Source organism: Ammodytes marinus (genome assembly GCF_949987685.1).
Source record: "Ammodytes marinus genome assembly, chromosome: 12".
NCBI classification, from domain to species: domain Eukaryota; kingdom Metazoa; phylum Chordata; class Actinopteri; order Uranoscopiformes; family Ammodytidae; genus Ammodytes; species Ammodytes marinus.
This window is the reverse complement of record NC_137216.1, coordinates 12,741,576-12,757,601: the sequence shown is the minus strand read 5'-3', so window position 1 is coordinate 12,757,601 and position 16,026 is coordinate 12,741,576. Positions and strand designations below refer to the sequence as shown.

Here is a 16,026-nt window from a genome sequence, read left to right as displayed (position 1 = left end):
TAACCAATCACAACGGAGTGGGGTTTGCAGGAGGGGGCGGAGAAGCACAAAGCCGAGTGTGGAGAGTTACTGCTGTGCGCGCTAGGGTGAGAGGAAGAGTGTCCCGAAAATCTACATGGTTTTTTGTGATGTGATTCGTGTCAGGTTGCTCTATAGCAGTTTGTAACAAGAAATTAAGACCAGAAAAGTAGTATAATAGGAGATCTTTAAGGCTAAGAGTAGGTCCTAATGTGCTGATTTAGGAGTAACTCTCAAAAATAAGGGGCGTTTCACTCCTAATTTTAGGACTCCTAACGTTTTAAGATAAGTGTAATTCACAAAGCATTTTAGCGCTAAAACTAGCTCCTAAATCTGTGAAAAGCTAGGAGTCCTCGAGAGGTGTCCTAAGTCACTAAGAGTAAATCACAGACAATCATTTGATGGTGTTTTGGAGAAATGTAATGCTAGTGAGCTTTACAAAAGGTACCTTAATAGCTGTAAGGGTGTAATGATCTTGGTAAAGCTATATTTAGAAAGTATAGACACATTTATATTTATTATATTTATATAAAAAAATATTTATTAAGTTCCTTTTCTTGCAGTTGCTGTCGGTTTACGAAGCACTGAAAGTTACTGTTGGTGTCATGTTTGGGTTTAACTTGTGCAGCTGTTCAATGAGGATATTTTTTCCGATTCAAATCATTGTAAAATTTAAAATTAATAGACCTATGTGGCGCTATTGTAGGTTAATTGTGAACGAATGTGTGCGAAACCCTGCAGTATCTTGGTTTCATGTTAAATCAGTGTCACTTGTCATTAATTGTATATAAAAACTCTTTACTTTAATACAGTGTTTCTATCTTAAATTCACTCTTAGCTCTCATTCCCTCTCAGCCAATCACTGTGGGCATAGAAGGTATGAACATGACATCATCCATAGCAACAGGGTCTAGTCTTAGCTTAGGAGTCCCTCCCATTCCTTAGTAAAAGTTGGTCTTATCAGCTTTGTGAATAGGTTTTAAGAAATTACTCCTTACTAAGAACTTTTAGAGCTCCTTAGAAGTACTCTTTGCGCTAAGATAAAATGTTTTGTGAATACAGCCCCTGGACAGAACAACTTATTGAAGTTAAAACCGAGCATCAGAATGGGTAAGAAAGGGGTTTTAAGTGACTTTGAACATGGCAATGTTGAAGGTGCTAGAAGGGCTGTTATGAGTATTTCAGAAACTGCTGATCTACTGGGATTTTTTTAATAATAATAATAATTGATAGGTTTTATATAGCGCTTTTTTGCCTAGGCACTCAAAGACGCTTTACATTTCCTGGTTCAATTCGTTCACACTCAGTCATACCGGTGGTGGTAAACTACGAGAGTAGCCACAGCTGCCCTGGGGCAGACTGGTTACTCTAAACCATCTCTAGGGTTTACAGAGAATGGCCCGAAAAAGAAAAAAATTCCAGTGAGCGGCATTTGTGAGGACGTAAAATGCGTTGTGGAAGTCAGAGGTCAGTGGTCAGATGGGCACACTGGTTAGAGATGATAGAATAGGCAACAGTAACTCAAATAACCACTCGTTACAACCAGGGTACCATCTCTAAATGCAAAACATGACCAACCTGAAGGAGATGGGCTACAGCAGCAGAAGGCCCCACCAGGTGCCACTCCTGTCAGCTAAAAACAGGAAACTGAGGCTACAATTCTCACAGGATCACCAATATTGGACAATAGACGATTGAAAAATCATGCCTGGTCTGATGAGTCTTGATTTCAATTGCAACATTCAGATGGCAGGTTCAGAATTTGGCGTAAACAACATGAAAGTATGGATTCATCCTGCCATGCACCATGAACCATGCCATGTTCAAAGTCACTTGAACCCCCTTTTTTCATTACATTTCTGCCACGTGATTGGCTGATTAGCTTTTTGTTTTTACAGCCCATTGAACAGGTGTACCTAATAAAGTGGCCGGTGAGTGTATAAATACTTTGAGTCCATTTTGCCTTGTTAAAGTCTAAAAGGCCCATAGGAGTTAAAACTAATGCAGTAGGAGACATGACATTACGATTAACATAATGGGCTCTGGAGACAGAGGAGACAGGGTCCTGACAGAGCCAAACAGCTCAACACTTTGCATCTGCAGCTTAATGGAAAACATGACTTAACAAGGTTACTTCTCACACACTTTCGTACATTGTGCTTCACTGTAACATTTTCAGTCTTTCAACAACCTACTGACAGAGACTCACATCGTATCTACTGGCGACAGAGCATCACGCTTTAGCCCTCTATCATTATTCTGGGTGTCACGTGGCTCTTGTGTGGGAGCACAGCAGGGGTTGGACAAACCTTTGTTTTCAAGAGGCGAAACAGAAATTGGAACACGGATGACGTTTTTCTAGCTAAACAAGTGCTGCCATACGGTGCTATTTTCACCATGGGCGATAACATGCATTTCTGAGAATAAAAGTAGGCCTTGATTTACAGTGATTCAGCCCTGTGTTTTACAAATGGAAAAACAAACGTGGGATAAGATTTGGGAAACCTGTAGGGTGCCAGCAACCATTTTTAATCCACATATTTAGACTTTTATGAATTGGTAAAATACAGTAGTTCAAATGTACAAATTATGTCCCTGCCCACTTAATATTCATGCTTCCTGGGTGCTGGAAAACTGCAAACATATTTCCTACATTTCAGTGATTTAAAGCAGCTCTTTTCCCAGTTTGGTGACAATAAGACTGACATGCTTGCCTTCCTCACTTCTCATCAAGGAACCTTTTGACATGTTATGTTTAAGCTAAACAGGCAGTATATTGAAGATTACATTTTTTACAAAGTGAATTTGTGTTTGACAAAACAGATAATAATAATAATAATAACCTGTCCAATGTATTAATACATCAGGGGCCGTATTCACAAAACGTTTTATCTTAGCGCTAAGGGTACTCCTAAGGAGCACTAAAAGTTCTTAGTAAGGAGCAATTTCTTAAAACCTATTCACAAAGCTGATAAGACCAACTTTTACTAAGGAATGGGAGGGACTCCTAAGCTAAGACTAGAGGGTGGGGTTGACCCTGTTGCTATGGATGATGTCATGTTCATACCTTCTATGCCCACAGTGATAGGCTGAGAGGGAATGAGAGCTAAGAGTGACTTTAAGATAGAAACACTGTGGGAGATATCCATATTGTGTCGCTGTATTAAAGTAAAGAGTTTTTATATACAATTAATGACAAGTGACACTGATTTAACATGAAACCAAGATACTGCAGGGTTTCCCACACATTTGTTCACAATTAACCTACAATAGCGCCACATAGGTCTATTTATTTGAAATTTTACAATGATTTGAATCGGAAAAAATATCCTCATCGAACAGCTGCACGCCATGCACTCTCACTGTATTTCTCTCAACGGCGGACTATGCAGCAATTGTCAGACAGGAAATTCACAATTTAGAAACAACAGCCGGCGAAATGGTAAAGTGCATGCGGAAGGAAAAAGGCGAGACGTGCAACTATACAGTAGCGGACCTGTGGAATGGAGGAGATGCTGCGAAGCGACACATATACGCCTACTCTAGTAACAAGTTAAACCCAAACGTGACACCAACAGTAACTTTCAGTGCATCCTAAACCCAAAGCAACTGCAGGAAAAGGAACTTAATAAATATTATTTATTTTATATAAATATAAATGTGTCTATACTTTCTAAATATAGCTTTACTAAGATCATTAAACCCTTACAGCTATTAAGTCCTCTCGAGGACTCCTAGTTTTTCATAGATTTAGGAGCTAGTTTTAGCGCTAAAATGTTTTGTGAATTACACTTATCTTAAAAAGTTAGGAGTCCTAAAATTAGGAGTGAAACGCCCCTTATTTTTGAGAGTTACTCCTAAATCAGCACATTAGGACCTACTCTTAGCCTTAAAATGTTTTGTGAATACGGCCCCTGAACCTTAAAGCTCCCATATTATACACTTTTCGGTTCAATTATACACCATATTATATGGTCTTAGTGGTCCCTAATACGTTTTTCTTCAATTGTTTGCTGAAAAAAACTTTCAGATAATTTATTGTACTATGCTGATGCTCACCTAATCTCACAATGGCCTATTTTTTAAAAAGAGCTGCAGCTCCCCTCGTAAATATACAATCTTTGAGCTCCCCCCGCCCCCTGTCCGAAAGCGAAGCCAGATACGCCTCGCCCTCTGTCTGTTTGTAAACAATGATGACGTATCGCCTGTTAGCACAGTTAGGTTTAGCCTACCCATGAGAAGAACCAAGTCTAGTGCTAGTAACGCACTTTGAACAGTTTGACATGACCTATCCTTGTCTACATGAAAGACTATGTTCATACAGATGCACTGACAGCCACACGCTAATGGAAACGGCATGTTCACAATAAAAATGCTGCAAAAGATGGTGGCTACTGCGAAGCTAGCTCGGGAGCTAGCTGCTAACAATACCACTAAAATCAGTGATTTTAAATTATCTTCAAAGTCAGACTTCTTCAGTATACCTTCCAATCCTTTGTCCTATTAAAAACGAGGCATTTCCAGACTGGTGTGGGGAATAGAAATATGTTTTAATGAGCAAAAGCTGAATGCTTGTCCCAAAGCTAATAGCTATACACCAGTCAGGCAAAAATACCAATAAAAACATTTATTTCAGTTTCACTGTTTGAAAAAAGCACAAGTAGCTTCCTATCCGTTGTGTTATTAAAAACGAGGCTGCTGTAGTTAAGATAAATTAGTGTATTATGCAACATTCATCATGTTTTGCCGTACTACAGGCATCTTGTCGCTTAGCAACAAGCAAACAACATGGGGGTGAAGGAATATTTTTCGAAAGGATCTCGGGGCCGTGGACCAATAAGAAATGGTGGACTGCACAGTGGAAGCTTCTGGCTTTCCAGTTTTTGACATCAGAAACGGGGAGAATTCTGACTGGAGTATATTGGGTGGAGAGGTGGAGGGTTCAGAAAAGGGGAGAGTGAGAAAAGGAGAGAGCTTTCTTTTTTTTGATACTTTGGCAGTCTGTAGGCACACCGTAGACCCATAATTATGTTCAAAAACATCGGAAAAGTGCATTTGCACAATATGGGAGCTTTAAAATGTATGAAGTGTTGATCATAAACAGTGTCTTTTTATAGTCTCTATGTGTCGCTGTTAGTGTTAATGTGTGGAATTGTATAAAAATGAGATGGAGTTATCTGCCAAGAGCGGAGGAGCTCAAATTAATTCCATGGATGAATCAACGCTGCAAGACAAATGTCAGGGTGGCTATGAATGCAGTGCCAACACTATCTATGATGCCCATATTTCGAGAATGGAATAGGCCTATGTAATTTCTGGTAGTGCTGTGAGAGAGCAGTGCAACAGGAGACAGCTGACAGCTTCCACCAGCTCTGACAGCGAGTGTGCCCAGGAGGATCGGGCTCTCCGTCACAAGAACTCTGAAGCCTCCCATTGGGTTAACAAGGCAGAACAGACTCAACTCTCCAAGAAAAACACCCAAGACTGCCTTTTGACATCAGCCACGGAAACAGCCCGGCCTACTCATACAAAACTTTTACTACGGAAAGAGGAAATGCTGGAAGCTGTTGATGAATGCCAGCAATTCATGCTGTGGGCTGTCGACATCTGACTTGTGAATGAAGTCAGATTTAGTCCTGAAAGCCTGCATTGTTAATGTCGTCTGGCTACAAAGTAATGCTTTTCAAGGGAGTTATCCAGTCAAGAGAGATCCCTCTTCAAACCCTCCGTGAGTCATGAGCCACATTGGAATCAACCCAGAAAGCTAAGCTAGCCACCCTCCTTCAATAAAACACCTACGGCAGTCTGCCCAGGATCCTACAGCATTGCACAATTCCAATGGGTTTTGCATTATGATAGCACACAGAGATTTTAAGAAATAACATATCAGGATGGCCGCAATTCACCCCTTTCAAACGAACTACACCACCACATCATGGAATTTTGGCTACTTATATTTGGCCTGATTGCCAGATTTTAATTGCAGCCCAAATCTCTGCTTTCGTAAGCAATGAAAAAGGTCCTGTGTTGTTTGTGAATTTAAAAGGATGTGCACCATGAACACATCTTAAATATATAGTTGTCAAGTGAGAAGCTTCTAGTTCTGAAACTATTTACCCCCTGTTTCAAGAGTGTGTTACCAGCAGATTTTCATCCAAATTTAGCAGATGTTTCATGTACTTGGTTGGCTAATTATTAAGTTTCCATCCACTACGGTTTCCATCATTTAAACTTTTTCAGAGAAAGGAATGGCAGATAGCTCTAATATACTTCAAAACACAAGAGCCTCAGTAGCCACTGCTATGGAGACACTAGTCAGAGGCACAACGTTTTCAATAGATCTCTTATTATGAGCATTGAGTCCTCCATTATAAATATTTCTACCCAATTTAGAAAAGGTTTGGTTGTTTTACATGAGAGATTTCTGGATGTAAATTATGATTGTAAGGTGGGTGGGGACGATATGGTTAAAAGTGATTTCACATTTTTCTGTGCACCAATGAAAGATTAGCAATATTTTATATAAAAAGCCTAATGTTACTTGAGGGGTTATTTGCTTGTGTTTTCAGCACTGTCAGATAAACATTTTTAAACCCAATGCAGTCCCGATGAAGCATAATATCTAAGTTTTTGCTCTTCATAGAGATCACTATACGAAAGAGTACATAATGATGTATGAATTAATGTTAAGAACAATTACTTACACAACAGAATGTGTTTTTACTTCATCATCTCCTAAACAGGATTCTATTTAGTAGTCTGGACAAAATATTACATAAGTAGTCAGATCATTTCTTATTTTATAAAACTGAGAATCGATTCAATGAGTCAAATGTGCTCTTCATAGACAAATATAAAGGTTTTAAAAAACAAAATAATAAAAGTAATATTATCTAATCTGTTTAAGTAACTTATAACAAGACAGTAGAAGACAACAGTAATATAAAGTTGTGGCAGCATCATTTCAGGAGAAAAAGGTATTGCGGCTTTCTTTTAGTTTTTAGATTCTTAGATTTAAAATAAAAGGTTTAGGTATGGCAAATTGTCTATTCTATACATTAAACATTTAAAAATAAATGCTTTTACATCATTTTTGGGGTGGCATACAAAGTTTCAGTTTTCTAGTCAAATCGTGTGCTTGATATACAAGACAAAGCAAAGCACATTGTTTTATTAAAACTGGTGTTCAAAGTGCCTCACAGAGTAATAAATGTAATCTGTTTTGAGTTTTTGAAGGACTCGATGTTTGGAAAGGCAGCTGAAGGAAAGTCTTACTGTAACAGTAGTATATTACATCTGGCTTTCTGTTCTCCCCTGAATGCTTCTTTGGCAACGATGCCTGTTGCTTAGCAACCTCTTAATCAATACCCGGTCCTTGCCGGAACAAAGCAGAAGGAAAATAATGGAACATTTAGCTAGCAGCCTTACGGTACAAAAGCCATGTCAGACGCCGGCCGTGTACGTATCAATCCCTGACTGTTACTTGGCAACCTCTCACTATTGATGGCAGATTAAATACTAATAGGAGGTGGAGGAACGTATCAAAACAGTTTGAAATTTTTGTAATATAGGGATCAGACGCCATGTTTCTGGCTGGATTACCTTTTTTCTTATGACATAGGACAAACTGGCCTAGCCTATTTGGGTGTTTAGAGAGAATGTATGTTATACTTTGTTTGGTCACAAAACAATCGAAGTAAAATTTTAATATTTTAAGAACCAAGATCATTCAGACTTTTAGTTTTTCTCTCTCTAGGCTACTTTGTTGCAGTTATTATACCGCAAAGGTTAGCTTTGTGAGACGTTTTTACGATTTCCATTAGCTCCACCTTGGCATAACAAAATTAGGAAAAGATGATGATACACTTCTTGATTTTGGCTGTGTGTGTCTTTGCAAGAGAACAAGACTGTAGAAAACTGAGTGGGAGACTATAATATCCTGTGGTCATTTTGGGGGTGGAGCTGAGTGTTGGTAAGATAATATTGATATTGATTACATGCCACCACATCTGTGACAGCATTATCCTACATCTTGTTTTCGGTACAATTTCACAGCCAAGCCGGCCCATCTGGAGAATACACACCTGTAAGAGAAGGGTCTGTATGCCTCCTAAATGCCATATTTCCACATTCTCAAACTTGAGAATATTATACTGATTTTGAACATCTTTTTTGCTGGGAATTTCAGAGCAGAACCTTTTGAAATGTTGCTGTTTTGTGTGAGAATAAAAGACTGAGGGTAATAGAAAGAAGAGAAACCTTGAAAGAGAAAAACAGGGTAATCCATTATCACATGTAGGAGGTATTAATGCACATGCAAGTGTGGGTGAATCTAAAGTACATGAGGGCGATGATGGAATAATAAACCTTGAGGCCATAGGACGCCCTCAGATAGAGAAAGCTTCATTTAAATTTTCACTACAGTTTTGAGGCACAGGTGATTGAAAATGACATGTAGCTCATCTATGGTCATGGCACTAAGATGCTGAAATTTCAATTTCCTTTCATTTAGGCTGTGGTTATACACTCGGTTGTCAGTTTATAAAGGTACAGCAAAAACTAAAGAACTATCCAGCAATAAATATATATAAAGGCTATATTAGGTGTGTGAAATTAACGCGTTCATTTTGATTAATTAATCACAGAAAAAAAAATGCGTTAAAAATATTAACGCAGATTAATCGCACTTCTATAGTGCCATTTGACCTATGAGAATCCTAGACAACCGCTCCTCTTGGACTCGGTCCAAGACTTGGGGAATCAGAGGGACGGGTGTGAAAGCATATACAGTGGCTTGAAAAAGTATTCATACCCCTTGAACTTTTCCACATTTTGTCACGTTACAACCACACACATACATTTATTTCATTGGGATTTCATGTGATAAACCAATGAAAAGTGGCTCATAATTGTGAAGTGGAATGAAAATGAAATATGATTTACAATTTTTTTTATAAATAAAAAACTGACAGGTGTGGCGTGCAAAATTATTCAGCCCCCCTGAGGCAATACGTTGTAGAACCACCTATCTCTGCAATTCCAGCTCCAAATCTATTGGGGTATGTCTCTACCAGCTTTGCAAATCTACAGACAGATATTTTTGCCCATTCTTCTTTGCAAACTAGCCCGAGCTTCAGATTCAGCGTCAGATTGGATGGAAAGCGTCAATTTTCAAGTCTTTCCAGATATTCTCAATTGTATTAAGGTCTGGACTTTGACTGGGCTATTCTAACACATGACTATGCTTTGATCTAAAGCATTCCATTGGAGATATGGCTGTATGTTTAGGGTAGTTGTCCTCCTTGAAGGTGAACCTCCACCCAGTCTCAAGTCGTTTGCAGAATCTAACATGTTTTTCTGCCCTGTATTTGGATCCATCCATCTTTCTATCAACTCTGACCAGCTTCCCTGTCCCTGCTGAAGAAAAGGACCCCCACAACATGATGCTGCCACCACCATGTGTCACGGTAGGGGTGGTGTGTTCAGGGTGATGTGCAGTGTTAGTTTTCCGCCACACATTGCATTTAGGCCAAACACTTAAAGTTTGGTCAAATCTGAATATCCTGTGTCCCCCGAATGGCTTGTGGCAAGGGTTGGAGGAAGGTGTTCTGGTCAGATGAGACCAAAATTTAAGTTTTTGGCCATAATGCAAAATGCAACGTGTGGCGGAAAACTAACACTGCACACCACCCTGAACACACCATCCCCACCATGAAACATGGTGGTGGCAGCATCATGCTGTGGGGTTGCTTTTCTTCAGCAGGGAAGGGGAAGCTGGTAAGCGTTGATGGGAAGATGGATGGAGCCAAATACAGGGCAGAAAAACCTGTTAGAGTCTGCAACAGACTTGAGACTGGGGCAGAGCCTCACCTTCCAGCAGGACATCTACCCTAAACATACAGCCATATCTACTATGGCAGTGGTTTTCAAACTGTGGGGTTATGGCAGGGGGGGGGGGGGGGGGGCACGGATGAATATGTGAAAAAAACAACAAATTGTGAAAAAAAAACATTTTTTTATTTTTTTTTATATTAAGATCACGGCATAGCTGGACAAGAGTTCTTCTGCTTCGTTCCTCTCACTGCATTTAAATGCATTCATTATGTTACAGAAAAATATGTCTCATTTAAAGAAAAAGAGCACCAAGCCAAACCCAGAGGACCCTGCATAATTTTTTTTATTTAAATTTATATTTTTATGGAAAATCCATAATCCAAAATCCATCCTTCAATACCTTATAATTCATCAGACCCAGTGTCTCCAAATTATTTGTTCACACAAAATTCCTCATATTTAGCTTTTTAATTTTCCTCTCAAAGTGCACCAGATTCACGCATTTCACTTTAAAAAGGTGAAAAAAAATCTCCCGGGGGTCCCTAGGAAGGTCTGGTTCTGCACTGGCTACTATTTTCCTCCAGCAGGACATTGGAGGCATTAGCGAAAAAACACTGGGTGTGTGAATGACATTTAACTGGTCAATAATTTGGGCAAGTCTGTCTGCCTATCTTTCTCACTGTGCTGCACACTCAGTCACTACTATTCATTCTTAAAGGAAGCAGGATTAAAACACTGTATTAAGATGTTAAAATGTATTAAAAAAATTGTTTAAAAACGCACAAAAATGTTTAGAATGTTTCAAAAATATGTTTAAATTTGTAAAATAATTAAAAGATCTTTCAAAACACGCAGGGATTTAGCAAAAAAAAAATTCTGCTGAAATTTGTTCTCTGGGGGTGGGCTCACTCTCTCACACTTTGAAAACCCCTGTACTATGGAATGGTTTAGATCAAAGCATATGCATGTGTTAGAATAGCCCAGTCAAAGTCCAGACCTAAATACAATTGAGAATATCTGGAAAGACTTCAAAATTGCTGTTCACAGACGCTTTCCATCCAATCTGACTGAAAGCTGAATCTGAAGCTCGAGCTATTTTGCAAAGAAGAATGGGCAAAAATGTCAGTCTGTAGATTTGCAAAGCTGGTAGAGACATACCCCAATAGACTTGGAGCTGTAATTGCAGCGATAGGTGGTTCGACAATGTATTGACCCAGGGCGGCTGAATACTTATGCACGCCACATATTTCAGTTTTTTATTTATAAACATTTTTTAAAACCATGTTTCATTTTCCTTCCACTTCACAATGATGTGCCACTTTGTGTTGGTCTATTACATGAAATCCCAATAAAATAAATGTACGTTTGTGGTTGCTACGTGACAAAATGTGGAAAAGTTCAAGAGGTACGAATACTTTTTCAAGCCACTGTAGGAGTGTGTTTGGCCACGGTCGGTGAGCAAACATGTCCACCCCGAGCGGGGGATTGTCCTTCGCGCTGAGAGAGAACATATTATAATATTAATAATATTGAAAATCTTACACCTCTATGAACGTTCCCAGAATTCAAGAAAAATTAAGAGTAAGTTAAGTGATTATTTGTCCTTACTGACATCTACTAAAACAAAAGTGTAGTATTCTTCTCCCTAGTGCATCATCATTTTTCTCTTGCTACGTGCTCTACTGACAGACATAATCAAATTCATGTGCTAAACAGATTTGCCTCTATCTTGTTATGCTGTTTCAAGAGCTGCTTAATGAGAAAATTATTTTAATGTTTTCCTGTTTGCGCCGTTTTTATCATTCAAACCAATGTCCTAGTCTATACATAACAAGTTCCCTTTCTGGTCCTCACTGGCACCTGGCAACACAACATGGACATGACCCTGATTTATTTACAGAGTAATACAACTGAAAACACAATTGATTATTGTATCAAATGGACCTTGGATGCACTGATTAGCTGAACCATGGGAGTAAAAACACAATCTAGAGTTTTCCATAGGCATTATGGTTTGAACCCAGTGCCCCCTTCCTGTTCACTACGGCAGCCAAATAAACCTATCACTTTCAATTCTAATTACACAAATCACAGCATCTCTCATTTTAACTGTAAACATAATGAACTTTCCTATTCATTTAAACGGCTGTCAACATGTGTAAATGTCTGTACCTTTATGAGCTTCACTGAGCTCTCCAATACAGTCCCACTTCCTCAGCATGCACTTACCTTTGCGTCTGCCGTCCATTTTACATCGAAAGCCACTACGAGTAACATTGCACGTTGGCGGCCCCTTTGGACAAAAACGGTAGTATTTTTACAACGCCAGCTGTACTGAAGCTGTTTTCTAGCTCGTGCCGGGCGTGCGAGATACAAATGATCAGGAAGCAATATAGTGCATGTCCGTGTGTTGAAAGTGTGAGGGCACCGGACTCTTTTCGGCTCCGTGAGAGTGGTTAGTGACACAGCATCAACTAATGCCAGTCAGTGCTACACACACCTGATTGCAATGAGTTGATGCAGTGTCACCTCTCACGGAGCTGAAAGATTCCGTGTCCTCACACGCGAATAAACGAGAGACGGCAGTTAGTATGGATCACGATGAGGTAATGTGTTTATGTTGTTGTAAATAATTACTATTTCAGATGAATAATGGTCATCTGATGATGCTGGTGAGGCAAAGTAAACTTTGTTTTAGTAGGTTACCGCTCATTCATTTAGGAGTAAACACTGCAGTCTAGTTCGCTCCAGTGAGATTGTGTATACGATGCTTGGCAACGCCCTCCCGCCCGCCTATCACTCTCCCTTTTAGCTTTTCTTCATTGCATTTTCTTTTTTTTCTTTGATGGTTCAGCCCCGTTATCAGTCATTATGACGACAAATAACTGTCTCTAACAAGGCTCCCGCTCCCCTTCCCTCACCTGGAGGGATAGGCTTCTCAAATCGCGTTGCTGCGCCACACTGAAATCTGAGACCAATACAGATATGTGACCATAGAGCATGCACGCGTGAACTGAAAATCGGACTGGGTGTGCGACCAGACCAAACACAGTAATAAAAACTATATAAAAACGTCTTTCTTTGCACTGATGGTCTCGTTTGCTGTTAAAGGTAATTTATGATTATGAGAGGAAACATGAGGCTGTTTAAAAGATATTTAAATGTTACTCGGAGCTGCTTGTTCGGGGTCAAAGCAACAGCAGCCCTTTCTTGTGCAATATATTATTGCATATTATTTGTAAATCACTGATAAACCTTCCTGTATATTTTAACAAGTCATGTAAATTCCTGTCACTCTTAGTGTTATCACACTTACTTTGTCAATTACTTCGGCCATGTTTGGAGTATTCTCTAAACATGCGGCTGTTCGTCTTCCCAATGCAGCCAATCACATTCACCCTTAGCCACGCTTGAAAAATAATGTGAGTGAAGAAGTAATTTTGTTATTACTGAGAACTGGCACCTTGGAAGGCACATAATTGCTTTTGACATTTTACTGATTTGAACAGTGTAGTGTGTACACCTGCTATTTATGTACAGCTCAATTAAATTTGAGTTTTCACATTATTAGGGGAAATGACCATTAGTCAACATACTAATTTTTTGATAATGAAATCAAACGTTTTACAACATTAATATTGTTCAAAACATTTTCAGACTTCCTTATCTGCAGGTAGGTACCGGCAGTAAGAGTCTTGGATTATGCCCGTCCAGAATATAAACTTTTGTTTAGCACACTTTCAGTATGAACCCTCTGGGCCGTCACCAAATATCTGATTCTGATTAATTGAGAGACAAGGGCTTGGAACAGCTTATTGGAGACTGACCTGTGTTGCTCTGGCTGAAGACAGCCATGGTGTGTCCAGCCACGGTCTGCATAGTAAAGGGATGATCCCTTGGGACCTTCAGTGATGCGTCCTTTTCGTCCATAGCTTCCAGGGAAGAAAGCTCCTCACTCAGGCTGAAATTTACCTGAGATACAAAGTCCTGCTGAATAGTCATATCAACAAACAACTATTTGATTCATCAGAGGAGGTAAAAAGATTATATGATGGTACATTATTCATCCCCGAGAGGAGACTAGGGCAATGCAGCAGCAAGGTAGGGATGGGATACAATAAAAGACGGAAAAGTAAAACAACAGCAAAAAGAAAAGTAAAGCTGATAAACTATGGATACATTTGTTGCTAAAAATATATGTATATGCAGTATGAATAGGTAAAAACAATCATCAAAAAAATAAATAAAAGTGAAGGTGTCAGTTACAGGTTTACATTACAGGCCGTCAGTGCTGTTTTATGTGAAGCCATCTCACCTCTGTTTTGCCTTGCCTCCTGTCGGATGGATGAGAAGACAGAAAAAACTGTGAGTCACTGATACTGGAAATCATGAGGCCAAGATTTAGAACCCTGCACTTATTTTCACAACCTACTTTCCAATGGTAATCTTTCCAACTTCTCCCTTTTCCGTGGCCTTGTCCCACTGGTGAGATAAATACTTGGGAACCTGGTGAGAGAAACTGTCATTTAAAAGAGGCCACTTAAATCATTAAGATGGACGGTGTTGTACCGAAATTCAGTTTACCTGACGAGATCTTTTCCCCAAAAAAATCTCCCCAGACGCTGTGCTCGTACCACTGAGGTACTTGTGTAGAGCATAAAGGCACAAAACTAACACTTTCCAATAGGCTACTCATACTTCGATGCAATATAGTACACTAGAAAAAGATTTAGGATGTCCCAACACACCACTACAATCATGTCAAATGCAGTATTACTACATTCGGTCACATTTTGCAGTATGCAAGCCAGCATGCTTTTTATTTACTGTTCTGACCCACAATCCCCTAGTTTCGCCACGACATTTCTTTCCCTATTAAAAGGTATTTTTTTGGTCTGAGTGTTTGGCTTAGGGTCTAAGGGTATCATGTGTAAGGACTGTGAAACTCATTGAGGTATTTGTGATTTGGGCTATACAAATAAAACCGATATGATGATTTGAACCAGTGATGGAACTAATCAAATTAATAGGATAAAATTCAAGCCCAATGTTAGGACGAAACAGTTCCCAATTGCATGCACACGGCATGAATAGTAGGCTATAGCCTACTTGTAAGGCCAGCTGCAGTTTGTAGCATAATAATATTTAAAGTATTTTATTAAGTTATTTTGAGCCTTTGTAGTCTTCATAGTAGCCTATCAGTAGTACGAGCACAGCATCTTGGAGGTAAGATTTTCATGAACGCGCGCTCCGGGGGTCCTGGGGCTAGAGTGTACTAGAGTGTAGTAGGCTTTAGAAGGGGGGCAGATCTCGACGGGTGAACTGAATCTGATACCTGTTGCAACCACAGACTGTAGGACTATGTAAACGGTGATGACTTCAACACACGATACAAAACGTATTTTGATACTCAACAAGTTATTTTAGGATGAATGTTGTGAGATGAAAATTGTAAATTTGGACATTGGTGAAATAGTTAAACTGCGATCATCTTCATCAGCCAAACTGATAACGTTAGCTAACATTAAATTAGCTAATTTAGGCTATATCTTGTCGGTTACATGCTCAAAATGATTTGGTCAAAATACATTATAAGTTGGTCAGCAGGCTACAACCACATAACTTTTATTTAGCCTAACTGAAATACAAAAGGGGTCTATGTTCTACGCAAAAAATAAAATCACCTGAAGACACCTGTGACAAAAACCGTCATGTTTCACCAGACCAGTTAGCTGATAAACATTCTCATTTGTGACCCCTCATTATTTTCAACGATTAATTTGGTAATTGAATTACCAGCAGGTGAACAAACCTTAACAAGCCACACGCCATTACTTTGTTTCACTCCAGTGAGATTAACCTCCGCTTTGTTGGACATAATTTCAGAAGTGTAGCCTACTGATAAATTAAACGGAAAATAGTATTACGTACGCGCGTGCCGTGAACAGCTCAATTTAGCCAAGTACCACTGTGCCTATTTAGGAAGAATAACTACAAAATAAAACTTCCTGTTGCTTATTTCAAAATAAAACTTTTGAAATAGAAATACTCAAAGGACGTCTGCAGACAGTGTGTTAAGTGAACAACCTTTTATAGCTAGAACATTTTATAATCTACAATTGTACCTTATTTTATTTCCTTTCTCTTTCTCTTTACCTGGACTATAGGCTTAGT

At 39.2% G+C, this 16,026-nt stretch overlaps 1 protein-coding gene across 1 annotated transcript in view; it reads right to left on the bottom strand.

Moving 5' to 3' along the window:
* LOC307258060 (general transcription factor IIF subunit 2-like) overlaps positions 1 to 15,730 on the bottom strand; it is a gene marked incomplete at both ends in the record, with an annotated part of 40,807 nt that extends 25,077 nt beyond the window's left edge. The window contains 4 exons of the mRNA XM_080037454.1: positions 13,680 to 13,824; positions 14,168 to 14,186; positions 14,285 to 14,358; positions 15,665 to 15,730. Of these exons, the coding sequence (XP_079893580.1) occupies positions 13,680 to 13,824; positions 14,168 to 14,186; positions 14,285 to 14,358; positions 15,665 to 15,730 (304 nt within the window). The remainder of the gene's footprint in view (positions 1 to 13,679; positions 13,825 to 14,167; positions 14,187 to 14,284; positions 14,359 to 15,664) is intronic.
* Positions 15,731 to 16,026: the final 296 nt, after the last annotated feature.